Source organism: Pelecanus crispus, chromosome 10, assembly GCF_030463565.1.
Source record: "Pelecanus crispus isolate bPelCri1 chromosome 10, bPelCri1.pri, whole genome shotgun sequence".
NCBI classification, from domain to species: domain Eukaryota; kingdom Metazoa; phylum Chordata; class Aves; order Pelecaniformes; family Pelecanidae; genus Pelecanus; species Pelecanus crispus.
The window spans coordinates 21,994,030-22,007,713 of NC_134652.1; the positions used below are offsets into that span (position 1 = coordinate 21,994,030).

The 13,684-nt window shown below is 44.9% G+C and overlaps 1 protein-coding gene across 1 annotated transcript in view; it reads left to right on the plus strand.

The window, feature by feature from the left end:
* Nucleotides 1-13,684, plus strand: part of ANTXRL (ANTXR like) — a 58,281-nt gene that overhangs the window by 38,062 nt on the left and 6,535 nt on the right. The window contains exons 16-17 of the mRNA XM_009491058.1: nt 1,002-1,169; nt 2,361-2,441. Of these exons, the coding sequence (XP_009489333.1) occupies nt 1,002-1,169; nt 2,361-2,441 (249 nt within the window). The remainder of the gene's footprint in view (nt 1-1,001; nt 1,170-2,360; nt 2,442-13,684) is intronic.

The window sequence follows — 13,684 nt, forward strand, 5'->3', positions numbered from 1 at the left end:
TGCTAACTCCTGTAAATAATCATATTAGTGAAATCAATTCAATATTCCTAACCACGGATAATATAAGGCAGGGAATTGTCGGTCATCTGTATCAGCTGAGGGCCTAATGATGACTTTTTAGACATGTTGCACCAGAACTCCCACTAGATTTAGCTGGTAGCTGAGGGAGGCAGGCTAATGTAAGCCAGCTAAGGATCTGGACCAAACTAGGGCTAATATAATGAAAGCAATGGCTTCTCAGCAAGTCCTTGCAAATCTGCAGTTGAAGTATTGCATCTTAATATCCTTAACCATTTTCCCTGGGAGAATTTTATCCTTGATGCTGAGTAACACTATGGATTGTATATTGCCCTTGAATGCAGCATCACATTTCTGTTTAAGGCAAGTCAGACAACAAAATCAGAATTTCAGCTTGAAATAAGTAATGTATCATATGTGAAGATAAAGTTACCAACCTGTCTTGTGACTGTGCAAGGTCATCTTTGGAAGAACTGGTTTTAGTAGTAGCTGCACAAGTTTGAGGGCTCGTGCTCTTAAACCATCCACGTACTTGTCCACTGACCCTTTTTTCACTTTTGAACTGAACAACAGGAGCTGCTATGGGCTAGCTGTAAAGACTGCCTACCTTCAGCAGGTGCCGCTGCCTGCTTTTTGCACGAGGCAGTGGGAAGTGTATTACACCTGTGTCCTAGTGGAGCTGGGCAGAGTGCTTCAGATTTCACTTGGAAATGGGTTAATCTGCCCTGGATGCTGTGAATTCCCATGCTGCCTTAGGCTACTGGAGGGTGCAAAGGCTAGTAGTTCAAGCAGCTTCTGAGTGAGACTATTTGATTCTTAAATGTGTATTTCTGATTACAGTGGGAGTTTGGTGCCTTCATAAATTTGCCTTCATGTCTGATGGCATCGGGTCATCTGATGGGAACTAGATTAATGTCTGTGAAAACCACCTGCTGGTGGGGACTGCTGAAGTGTCTCTACTTAGTGTGCTCTCCTGACTTCAGGTGCGATGGGGAGACAAGGGGTCAACAGAGGAAGGAGCAAAACTGGAGAAGCCCAAAAATGCTATTATTAAGTTGCCAGAACAGGAGTATGAGCCATGGGAACCCAAGCCAAAAAAGCCCCATGTGAGAAAACCACCTTCCCAGCGGAAATGGTACACTCCGATCAAGGTAATGTGTCTGCCCCTCAGTTTTACCAAGTCTCTTATGTCATGCATGTTACAACATCCCACTTCCTTAGCGCAGCCTTTCTTACGGCAGAGCTGGGAGAGCCTATTTAGAAAAATGGCCAGTAACCCTCAACTTTGCCCATTTCTTGGAACGTGCATTTCACTTGGCATGGTGTTGCCATAGTTTTTTGAGGAAGAGTGGAGGGTGTTGGAGGGCGTAAGCAGAGATCTTCCCTCCATCAGCTCACACCTTCTTTTCAGGTACTTTTGCACAGCCTGGATTGCAACAGCAGATATCTCAGCTCTTAGGGATGGCAGATACTGTTTTGTGCCATCTCAAGGCGGCACATACAGAGGATCAGATGAAGTGCACCGTCCTTGCTTTGATCACACTGTGGCTAAGGCCTTGGATTGGGATTCAGCTCTGTTCCCTTCTAGCTCAGCCACAAGATGTAGTGTTTGATTTTGGGCAAGTCGCTCAGTCTCTGCACACTTTCATCCCCATTTCTCCCATGTCATTATAGTATCTGGTGTCTCCCTGTCTTTTAATGTATGTATCCTCAGGCAACCCTTGAGGCAGGGCAGAGCTGTTATCTCTGCTTACGGAGAAGGAAGCTGGAGCGCTAGTATAAGCCAAGGGAGCAGCATACCATGCTCACCCCAGAAACCCGTGGCTGTGTCCCAGACCAATGCTCTGTGGGATGAGGTCCCCCCTCCCCACCATGGTCACAGATCAGTTTAACAGTGCTTAAATTTATTGTCTGGAAAGCACCTGTGTCTTTTAAAGTCTGCCTAGGTGGGTAGGCTTGTGGCTGTTTATCCATGCTCCAGCTCACCTCCCATCAGTACAGTACTTTCATTTTTTCTGCCTTTTGTTAATGTAACACCTGCGTAATTGTGCCTCTTAGGGGAGTTGTTCACATTAAACTACAGTCATCCTCAGTGAGTTTCGAGCAGTCTGAATTTGGCCCATTGCATATTGGGTACATGTTACCTCACTGAAGTCTCTTTTCTGGCTGTCCAGATAAGCAGTATACAGAGGGCAAGGGCACAGGTGCAATGTTTGTGCAGACAGTTTAATACAGAAAGGCTGGATGAACTCACCTTTAGTTTAATCTTGTGCTGTTTTCCCAAAATTTCTTGGTCATGTCTTACGGTTTTGTTTTGGTTTGTTTTTTTTTTGTAATTCCAGGGCAAACTTGATGCACTGTGGGCTTTGGTTCGACGAGGCTATGATCAAGTCTCTCTTATGAGACCACAGCCAGGGGATAAGGTAGGGTGTCACAAACACGCTGGTGTGTCACTTCGTCACTTCTCTGTTAGCAGCAGCAATGCTCTTCCCTCCCAACCACCCCATCTTTCTTTTCTCTCTTTTTTTTTTTTTTTGAGCTTGTCTCTTTTCACATTACCCTAAGGCTAAAAATTTGTCACAAGAACCAGAGATTTCAAAATGAGCTAAAATGTTTGCTGTGGCACCTATTTAAAAGTATTGCCCCAAAAGGTTGACAGCAATGTCTCCACTGTGATGATTTGAGCGGACTGAGGCTGGCTGGCCACAGTATTATACAAGACCTTTTTCAGCTGTATAAGTTCTTAGCCTTTTTTTCTGGGCACATGTGTTGAAGTCAAAAGGATAGGTTCTTTGGGGGTTCTGGGGGATTGCTTGTTTTGAATTTAATATGCACTAGTTGTTCTACAACAGTAATTATCCTTCCTACCCAACTTCATAAAAATGCTTCTCAGATTTAATAATAGTTAAGTGATTAATGAGAGAAATTCTGAACTGTGCAGGTGATGAAGAAACAAATTATAGCAAAGTTAATGGAGAATAAAGTTTCTGTAGAGTTCTATGCAAAGACACATTTCTCTGTCATCTCCTATATGTAGGCAGAGAGTATCTCCTGCCTTGATAAAGTCTGTTGGTCAAACATAGGTCAGGAGTAGATTCCTCCTGGTAGGAAGCAGGGAGTTTGTGCCTTTCAGAGCCACGGAGGTGTCTGTGTGCTGCCCCTGGGTCACTTGCGATAGCTTAGTTTGGAGCTCTCACAATTGCCCCAGGAGAGCCTGGCGCTGTTATGGTTGTCTTGTTATTCTGGGGGGACAACTGAAAGAATTGAGTGCTGCTACTTTGGGCTCTTGCACCTTCAGATTTGGCTTTCTTGTGGCATTTTGAAACATGAGGACTGAGCAGAGACAATAGCATCTTTCTCCCCCTGTGGCCCTTCTCCGGCCAGAGTCCCTTTCATCGCTTTGCTCTCAGGGGAAGGGGTTATAGAGTTACAGCAGTCGGGGCCATAAAGTGCTTTTCTGGAGTAGGAGTGGTGCAGGGGCCCTTGTGCTGGGCTTGTTTGCCTGGGTGACTTTCACACCTAATAACAGACTTTAAAAGCAGCCCTAATTTGCATCATCTAGAGCAAATAAGTTGCATCCCTCTGGCTTTTGGCAAGATACCATTATGGCATTTGTCTAGTTATTAACCAAACGTGCAGCTTCAGTATTTAAAGTTTAGTCTCTTCCATTTTTCTTTTGATGCTTAAGGAAGCTAAGAACAAACTCAGCTTCCTATGCTACTTTGTAAAATGGTCTTAACTGTTTCACTAGGCTGCATTTTCAAGGCAGCTGTGCTCGGGACACCTTATTTACTTTTTAAGCACGATCTAGAGCTTCTGAATAGGCTCTTTAGGCCCAGCTGTATTTTGATAGCACTAACATTGTATAATATAAATCTATCCTCTGCCTTTCACTCCCTCGGTTGGTACATTTCTATCGGTGCAGAGCACAACAGAGCCTCTGTTAGCCTGCACGGTCAAGAAACATGCAGGGGGCTGGCTCTGAACAGGGATCCTCAGTTCCTTGCCTTCCAGCTCTGCTGAGAGGATAATGAGGGGCTCAAAAGAGGCAATGTAAAACAGCGAGCTGAAGGATTATTGTATCAGGGAGAACATTAGAAAAATCAAATGTACATCTGGGAAATAGCGGGGAAAGAATCCTATTGAGCCAGATTTGGTGGAAGAATAGGATCATCTCTGTTCCCTGGCCTGTGAAATTAACTAAAGCTGAAGAATATTGAAAGCAAAACAAGAAAATGACTGGGCATCCTTCTGTTTAGGAAAATAAATAAACAAAGGGCATCACAGGCCTGTATTTCATGGAGAAAGCTAGCACAGAAAAGAGCAAGGTTATTATTTATTGTTTGGTTGACTTTTCTAGTAGCAATCCCTCAGTGGAGAGTTGCCTCCTTGCGAGTTAGGCATTTGGTGGGGGGGAAGTGTATAAATATACGTGTATGTATGTGTAAGTATACATGAGTGTACACACACATGCACACAGTTACTTTGTGGCTGAAGAATGGGGAGATCAAGTCAGTGCTATGAGTGACCGGCAGCCTGGAGAGCCTGGAGCTCTGGCTGTGCGGAGCTGGAGAAGCCCGGCAGCCCCGGGAGCGAGCCCACAGCTCTGCTCAGGCGGGGACAAGGTCACTCCTGTGCAGGTGTGCTGACAGCAGTCAGTGGATTTTGGTTTACCCTTGGGTAGACATGAGAGTACAGCCTGACATGCCTCGGCGCGTGGTGTTCTTCCAGGCTGCGCCATCCAGCTGCCAGTGACTGCGGGGATCTTGGAGAGAGGGGTTGCTTTGCTTTGCGGGGTTTTGAGGTGTTTTGCGGGGGGCAGGGGGAAGAGCTCTTTGGGTTTTTTGGTTTGCCTTTTTTTGTTTGATTTTAAGGTAATTACATAGTTGTCTTGGTTGTTCAGGAAAACTTAGAGCTCAGAAAGCAAAAGGAACACAATTTAACTCTGTTTTAGGAGTGACATTTGGATCCATAACTCAGAAAATTCATATCTCTGAATTTCCCAGAATCAGTCATATTATTATCTTTACATTTTCAGGGATTACCAGAGATATAGGTTGTTTCCCACTGGAACAAGGTAACTCACTGAAGTTACATTTTCCAAATTTCTGTTTCACAGTTTACCTCCATTGAAAAAAGTTTTCATTTTCCATTTTTGTTGCTTCAATTGGGCATATGTTCGCTTTTTGCAGCCATTGGGAGAAATTACAGCAGAACACTTTTTTCTGCATAATGAAATACCAATTATAGAGAAGAGAACATCCACAGTACAGGGAGAAAAATATTTTTCACAGGGCTTTTGGGACAGCAAGAAGATGACAAAGGAGAATTTTTTGACATTAAAACATTCTTTAAAAACTCTTTTGAAAAGTATAATTTCTCTTATTTGCAAATGAGTACTGTGGTTTGGGAACTTTTCTCCCCCCAGAATTGAAAAATACTTGTAGAAAAACTTTCTGTGATACTTTTGGTGGAAAACAAAATATGTTAATGGTTTTGGTGTATTCACCAATGTATCTGGTTTTGTCACAGAGAAGTAAAAGTCTGTTAGACATTTTTCAGAGCTGTTCAGCGTCTTCCCCACAACACAGCCCTCTTGTCTTTGGCTCTGCAAACCATACCGCAAAGGTGGTATTGCTACCCCAGGTTTTCAAATAATGACTTGTCCCCTACTTCCATCATGAAGTGAAGTTAAAAATGGCACCGTCTGTATTTTTTTGAGTCTTCATGTGGGGAAGCCCATTCCAGAGTGTGTGTGAGAGCCTTGCAGTAGAAATTCAGGCTGAAGCATGTGTGCAGGAATACGGGGCTGACTGCTGCAAGGCACTTTCTGTTGCCCTTTGCTCTGGGTGGCCAGGGCTGCTGTCCATCCATCCTCATTTCTTCCTTCATCGTGATCCTGTTGCCTTTCCCAAACCACCTGCTCTTTTCCTTACCTGTGTCCCCCTTAGACTCCTGCCCTAGCCATTCCCTTCCTTTTCCTTTTGTGGTTTCTTCCTCTCCAGCTGTCTTTCTCATCCTTGTTTCCCTGCTCATCCCCTTGATAAGACAGACTGGTGCCCTGCAGTCCTGCCCTCTGGGAGCAATGGGCTGGTGACCAGCCTCCTTCCCCTGTTCCTCTCACGCTGCAGGAACTGAGCTGCTGGTAGTGGCATGCCCTGGGTTATGGCCTCGCTGCAGAGCTGGCTGCAGCTCCTGAGAGCTCCCCTGCCCTGGCTTGTGCCTTCCACGGACTTATCAACGAAATGATCTCAAGATGGATGACCCATCAGTATGAGGCAGGATTGTATTAATAGGACTGGCTGTGAAAATCACAGTTGCTTTTCAGAACTGCCTATTTAAAGAAAACCAGCCAAGCACAAGCTCTGATGCCCCTTCTCCTGGGAGCTGTGCCCACGGCATTTGGCTTGGCTCTGCAGACAGCTCCTCCTCTTGGTCTCCATTCAAGATCATGTCGTGGCACCACCCCTGAAACTGGTTATTAGTTTGGCAAGTACCTCAGTAAAGGGTCACAGGATCCTGCTCACTTGACTTCTGCAGGTCACCCCTAGCAGGAGCTTCTGTTGCACCAGAATGGGACAGCAAGGGGTAAACGCACTTAGCTCTACCCCATCATTAGCAGATAGGCTGCTATTTGTGGGATGGCTTTTTGCTGAGCTCTCAGACAGCATCAGCAGAGAAGTGAAGAGACGAAAAAGAGCTAGTGGCTCTGCTGCAGATTGCTGGGCTTTCTTGCTTGCAGTAATGTACAAAGGTGAAGCCTTCATAGGCATTTGTGTTACTGCTGCAGGGATGGATCCCTTAAAGCTAGGCTGCTATTCTTCCCTTACTGCCCCAGAAATTTGGGGCTTATAAGACCAGCAGTCAGTCTTTCAGCCCAAGAAGATTGGCAGCTCTGAGGCTGCTCATCCAGAAACAGGGAGCATGTCAGAGTGGCCACATGGCCTTGTGAGCTAATGTGTTGCTCAAGATACTCAGGCTGTCTTAAGGACTTCCCCATCACTGTGTTGGTGTCCTCCTGAGCTTGGTTCTGAGCTTGTAGGGGGCTGCTATGAAGATTGGAGTTTGGGAAATATTAACATCTGGCTATCTTGAAGTATCTCATAGAAACCACAGTAGCTGGTGGGGCAGGCTGTCAGTTGTCACTGCAAAAGGGAACTTTCAAGCTCTTCCTCTTGGCCTCATGGATCAAAAGTGGGGCTGTTGCCAATGCCAGCAAGTAAACATTAAAAGCCGTAATGTATGCAGAGAGGAAGGCAAGATGCTTCTTTCAAATGGTCTGTTTAGTTGCTGCTTTCAGCAAATCCAGTCCGTTTTGCATTTCAGCGCATACTGTCACAGGAAATTCTCAGAGGCTCGGTTTACCCAAAAACCTCAACTAAAAAAAAAAAAAAAAAAGACGTTTTTCCCCCCAAGGCAGAATTGCTCTTGTGTACTTTAAAACTTTAGAAAGTGATCTCGTTTTTGTCACTGAAAATTACCTGCAAAGAGAGTGAGTGTAGACTGGATTTTGCTGTCACCATCACCTTTGTATACTCATGGGACTTGACTTAGAAAAAAGCAATGCTTTAGCATTACTGTCTGGTGGTTTGCACATGCAAAGCCCTTTCCTGGGGAAGGGGACTAGAAGCAGGCTGTTGCACAAAAATCTGGAAGCCTTTTTTCCTTCTTCGTTCCATAAAACTGAAGGTAAAAAGGCTGCTGTGCAGCCAAAAACCTCACAAACTATGAGCGACTGGTCATATGGAAGCCAGGACTTCTGGGTCCTTTCAGGTTCTTACCGTTGAGTTACTGTGTGACTTTGAACAAGGCACAGCAGCTGGAATTTTAAACACCAGCCTCTGAAATGAGAACAGGAGTATTTGGGTTCTTTATTCTGTGTGTCCCTTTCAAAGTGATCACTCTCAAGCTGATAGGTTTGTTAAAGCTCAGAAGGTCTGACTACCCTCAAATTTTGAGTGATTTCCTTGTAATGCTGACCATGGCATCTATGTGCCTTAGTTTTCCCAACTGAAAATAATCATGAGAACACAGTATTTACCTTCCTTACAGCTCTGAGGTTTAGTTAGGTCCTGCCAGGCACTTGAGACTCCTCAGACGAATGGTGGGACACCAAAACTGTGGATTATTAATGATTATTAATTACTTTCTGCCTGCTACCTACAGGTGGTCAGCAGTTTGAACGCAGCCCATGGGGATGGCAGCACCAGCCTGTCACTGCACGCTAGCTGCCCACGTACCAGTGCTATTTGGAGCTCATTCTAATTACTTCTTTTCAAGACTGAGTAATGGCCTTTAATAGGCTTCCCTGCCACTTGATTGGAGATGTTGTAATTGCCCAAGTAGTAATTGGCAGAGCTACAGGGGATGCTGGAAAAGCAGCACTGAGCTCCTTCAGACTGTATTCATCAGTGACTGCTGCCTGGTTCTGGTGCTTTTCTCCCTTTGCTTAACTTTTCTGGAGCCAATTACCTACATAAGCTGCTGAAAAATTAAAGAGATGGGGACATTGCCTGCCACAGCAAGTGATCTCACTTTGTCACTTTTAATGAAAATGTGACACACATAGCTCCCGTTTTACTTTTTTTTTTTTTTTCTTTTTGCAAAGGACACCAGTATCTGTAAGGTTCATTCCTGCTGTAGCAGGCATAGCATGGGGGGGAAAAAAGCTCCCTGGTGTGGAACCAATGTCCTAATGCACAGTTCCCAGGCTGTGCTGAGCACTGCAGCTGGAAACATGTAATCAGCAACTACTGAATTTCCTGTCCTGCAAGAAGCCCACACACTGGCATTACCTCTCACTTGTGCCAGGATCATGTTATTTTGATGTGGAAGAAGAATTCACAAATAGGCTTTGGGGATAGACGCTGCCTGTCTGCCCCTGGGTGGAACTAGCGGTCTGTCCACATCTTCGGGAGCTAGAGGCACGCTCAGTAACAACAACCACAAGAGACTCTTCTGAAGGATGGGTACAAATGCCAGGGCTGATGCTACTTAGCGCACAACAGGATGAAGAAGGATTGGCCTTGTCGTTAAGATGCTGAGATGTGACTTCAGAGACCCTGGCTGTAGCTGATGTAAGTTACTTCACTTCTGTTGCACTGTAGTTCCACAGTGATAAATGAGGTGAACAGTAAATTCTTGGAGGGTGAGACCATGTTCCTAACAGCACTTTGACTTCATAGAGAGACTCTGTTAGGTAGACAGGGGCTCTTCTGCTGCTCTTAAAGCATGTGTACCACTTTGATATTTTTGGTAGTTATGGTAAAGGAACAGGTTCATCAGGTCTGATTCTCAGTTTTTTATAGGGAGCATGACTTTGGGATAAGAACTGGTGACTTAGTCCCTTGTTAACTGCAACTCTGACATGTCTGCCTTGGGGGAACAGGCTCTTGTGTGTCACTATCACAGTTTTCCAGGCAGCACTTCATTGATGCTCCACAATTGTATTTAGAGTACAGTCTGTCTAAGCTATGTGGGCCTGGCTTGGAGTCAGGTGACTATCTTGGGGCTTAGGAGGAAGCCCACAACCGAAGGTACATCTTTTTTTGAGAAGACAAGTGCACAAATGCACATGCAGTTGCTTACTAGGACTGCATGTACAGATCCACGATTTGCACATGCAAAGGAATAGATATGCTGCAACCAGTATCTTGGCAGCACCCCTGAATCAGTGCTGAACCCCGTGTTGCCTTGTTTCATTTGGATTGCTGGGAGCTGTGCATCCCTCATTGTTTTCCGAGTTGGGTAACAGTCCAGAAATTAATCTACCCAGCCTTCCTTAGCTCTCCGCTGACGTACTTCTAGTAACTATGTAGGAATCCCTTTCCCCATATGCAGCATGAGTAATGCTGTGACCTTCATCCGAAGGTATTTGAGTTCTAGAAGTAAAAAACACTGTGTAAGATAATGTATTAATACTATTATTCATACTAAAGTTATAACTAAAAATCAAAAGGTATTGCATCGTTGCTTTCTACAGAGGAGCTGTAGTTCTGGATGCCTCTGTTCTTGTATAAACTATTGTGGCTCCCATTGTGGTGCCAGAAGAAAACCCAAATCACTGTGTCTGCCATTGTACGAGTAACACAAAGATACTACACAACCTGAAGAGCTTATGAGCTATGTCTGTTAAGTCTTAATCTTAATTTAATCTTGTTTTGAACATAAACATCAGGTTAATAAAATTCTCCAGTTTTATATGCTGTTTTAGTCTCAGATAGGAACTGTTCCTGCAACAAGAAGACTGTGAACGCTTTGTGCTCTCTGCAGCAATGCTGGTGGTTTCTGCAGCATTTTAAAGATCTTTCTGCCTTTTTGTGGGGGGGTGATGTAAACATATCCCTTCTTTTCCCCTCCTTTTTGGGTTTCTTCTAGGGAATGTAATTACCCAAGTAGACACCTCAGTCTTCACTGGCTGATAAATTTAAGGAGTGGGATATATAGAAACTTTGAAGTGAAGCCTACCAAGAGCAGTGTCCCTTCTTGCAATGCTGAAGGCTAAGCACTCTGAGTGGAGCAGAGCTTTGAAAAATGAAAGGTGGTGTACCTGGGTTTTTCTCTACTGCTGGGAGACAGGCCACTGTCTCTGGTAAGTTGAGACCAGGGTGTATAACGGAGTTGGTATGAGAGAAGTGGCAATGGGGTGCTCATGGAGAAAAGTAACTTCAAAATGCTGAGCTGGTACTTGATAGACTGGTAAAGCTGCATAGGCAGGGATGTATTTGCATAGAGTGTTAGGTTTCTATACCATACCTGAAATGGGAAGGACAGCTCTATTTCAGGACTTTGGGGCTTGAGTTGCTTCCCTGCTGCGTTCATTCCTAGAAATAATACGGTGGTTGTGTCCCAAGGAGCTCTTCCATCCAACTTAACAAATGAGCTTTTGGGGGAGGAGAGGTTTTCTGTGTTTTGTAAATATGCTAGCACCGATAATGAACTGTATGAGTCTCATCCCAGGAGAAGAAAATCCTTGTGAGATAAGTACAGAGGAACCTGGGAACTGTGGGTTTACTGTCTGCTTGCTCTAGGTAGCAGCAGAGCTATTTATGGGCCAGTTACCCAGAGATGGGTTGGGGATACTTGTTTCCAGACTCTAAACAAAGAGGCAGCTTGTCAGGGTGGTGGGCCAGGATCTTACATTTTTGGCTGAGGCAAGGAAAAATAATAACCATTTTCACAGAAATCTCTCTGAGTCTCCAGCGTTATCCTATATCGTAGGCGGGTAAAGAGCATTGTGCTCTTCCTCTGTGCACGCCATAATCCCAGCTTGCTCCTGAAGAGACAATCAAATAATTCACCCTGGAAAGCACAATGACACTTAATTACAGTTTGAGCAAGACCAGTTATGGTCCTCTGTGGCCTAATTTGCTCCTGCCAGCAAGCCGCCAATACTTCAAGGCTGAGCCTGTTGCACCCAGCAAATGTTTGTTGCTCTTGTTGCTATGCTCCAAAGCCCTCCCCATTCTAGGTGACGGACAAATACAATCTCCTTTTCCCTGAAAACGCCAAAGGAAAGAGAAAAATCTTTTGCAAACCAACCGCTGTTGTTTTTTTCTTGAACCACATTCTAGTCTGGTCAGCATTCAAGTGTGGAAATGTGTGGTGCTGTGGTTAAAACAAGGGATGTGAGTCACGAGTCCTGAACTTGTAAATACCATCTTTTTTTTTTCCCCCAAAGCTGCTGCATAACCTTGGGTAGATGACATGACCTGACAGTGGCTCTCCTCAGTTCCTCCACTCTGGGAACTTCATCTGTAAAAGCTGTCAGAAAAGAGGAAGGCAGTAAAACCGTGTGTTGTGAGTGCAGGTTTAGGTTAAGATATTTCTCTCAGGTTTGGGTGGGATTGGTCTGGCATGACTGTACTTTGAGATTGGTACTGAATATAAAGTATGCCTGATAGACCTTAACTTTGATTATGCCCAGTGTTATCCTTTTCTGTTCCCTTTGCCACTTCAGGTTTTTTTAGGGCTCAGAATCAACAAACTTTGTTATGGATCTGCACTGTGTGTTACTTCAGCCACAACCTCAGCAAGGTCCAAGACATGTGATGTTTTGTGCATTCCTGAAAATATCTCGTGACTCTGGCCATTCTTTCAGGCGGTATCTGTAGCCCGTTGCTGCGTTTTCCTGCTAAGGCAGGGCTGGAAACAACATGCAGCTCCCTGTGGAATGGAGTGTGATACAAATTACTTGAATAGCCCTGTCTTCAATACTGGGATGGGTTCTCCATGTCACGTGCTCCATGTCTCCATGTCACTTTCCTTGTGTGCCTAGGCTGGAAAAATGCTGTCAGGCATGTGAGAGCTGGATGGTGGAGATGTGTTCAGCACAAAGTTTATTTTGCTGAAGGATCCTGGTCCTAGCTTAAAAGGCCAGTTTCCCTGGCTGAGTTATTCGTCCCTCAGATTCCTCATTATTGGCTGGTTTCTCCAGAGGTAAACTGGAAGTAGCCCGCTTCTCTTCAGTGTACGGCTGCACTGGTGTTCAAACTAACTGAATAGACTGCCCCTAGAGGACCCATCCCTTGTTTCAAGCAGTGCCATGCACAGTTGGGACTGTGAACTGGGGAGTGGTGTCTGCAGATGTGCGTGTCTTGGGAACCTATCAGTGCTTGATTGTATTCAACTCTTGGTATTCTGATTAAAGAAGCTACAGTAGCCTGGGATACTGCAGCTATTAATCTTACTGCAAAATAGTTCCTATCTGTATTTTAATTCCCTAGTAGATCTGGACACCATTTTCCACATAACTAACTCTGTTTTGGCTAAAAACTGCTTCTTTAGATTGTAAATATTTTTGCATGTTAGTGGAATTAGCTGAAGTGGAAAAAATATCCTTGAAAAAGTCTGAATATTTTCAGGTTTTGTTTTGAAATGCCTTTTCTGTCTGAAACTGAAAGAAAAGATGTTTTGAATTGAACAACATATGTGTTTCAAGCCCAAGTGAAACTTATTTTGACATATTTCTTTCTACCTGAAAAATGAAGACTTTTATTGTTGACTTTTCCCTTGGCCAGCAAGTGAACCGAAAGATGACTTTTACTGCCGCTGTTAGGTGCAGTGCATGCTACGGGCCTGTTCGTGAGTTTTTCCTGGCAACCTACCTCCCCCAGCCCCTGGGGCATCCCCTGGATGGGGTACCACACACTTGGTGTCAAAAGAAGAGCTCCCATGCTCTCTCTTCCCTTCCCCACCCCATAAATCCTACTTTCTCAGCTATTTGGCTCCCATAGCCAGGATGTCTGAGGGCATACTGGGCTTCTGAATGATTTCTTCTCCCAGCTCCTTTACAAAGCAAGGCTGGTCCCATTTTGCCTCTGTGAGAGGGGCTCAGGCATCTCGGCTCCCGCCTGGGCTTTCTGGGCAGCAATGTGGGCTGTGCCTCAGCTAAGCCAACAGGTTTTACTCTGAACGTGTCAGTAGCCCAAGGCATTGCTTAGCTGTGTCTCTGCCAGTGTGTGCTCTGCTCCCAGCCCGTACGCAGCTATCTTCTCATTTGTGACTCAGACATCAGAGTTTCTGAAGCAGGGATTAACTTTCTCTGCTGTGTCTCCCTGGTGCTGCACCGGTGAGCCCAGTGACTGGGGCTTGTGGGTGGTTTAGTTTGGTTGCTAAAATGTAAGAGAAAAGGCACAAAATTTCCTTGTAAGAGTGTGTTTGCGGA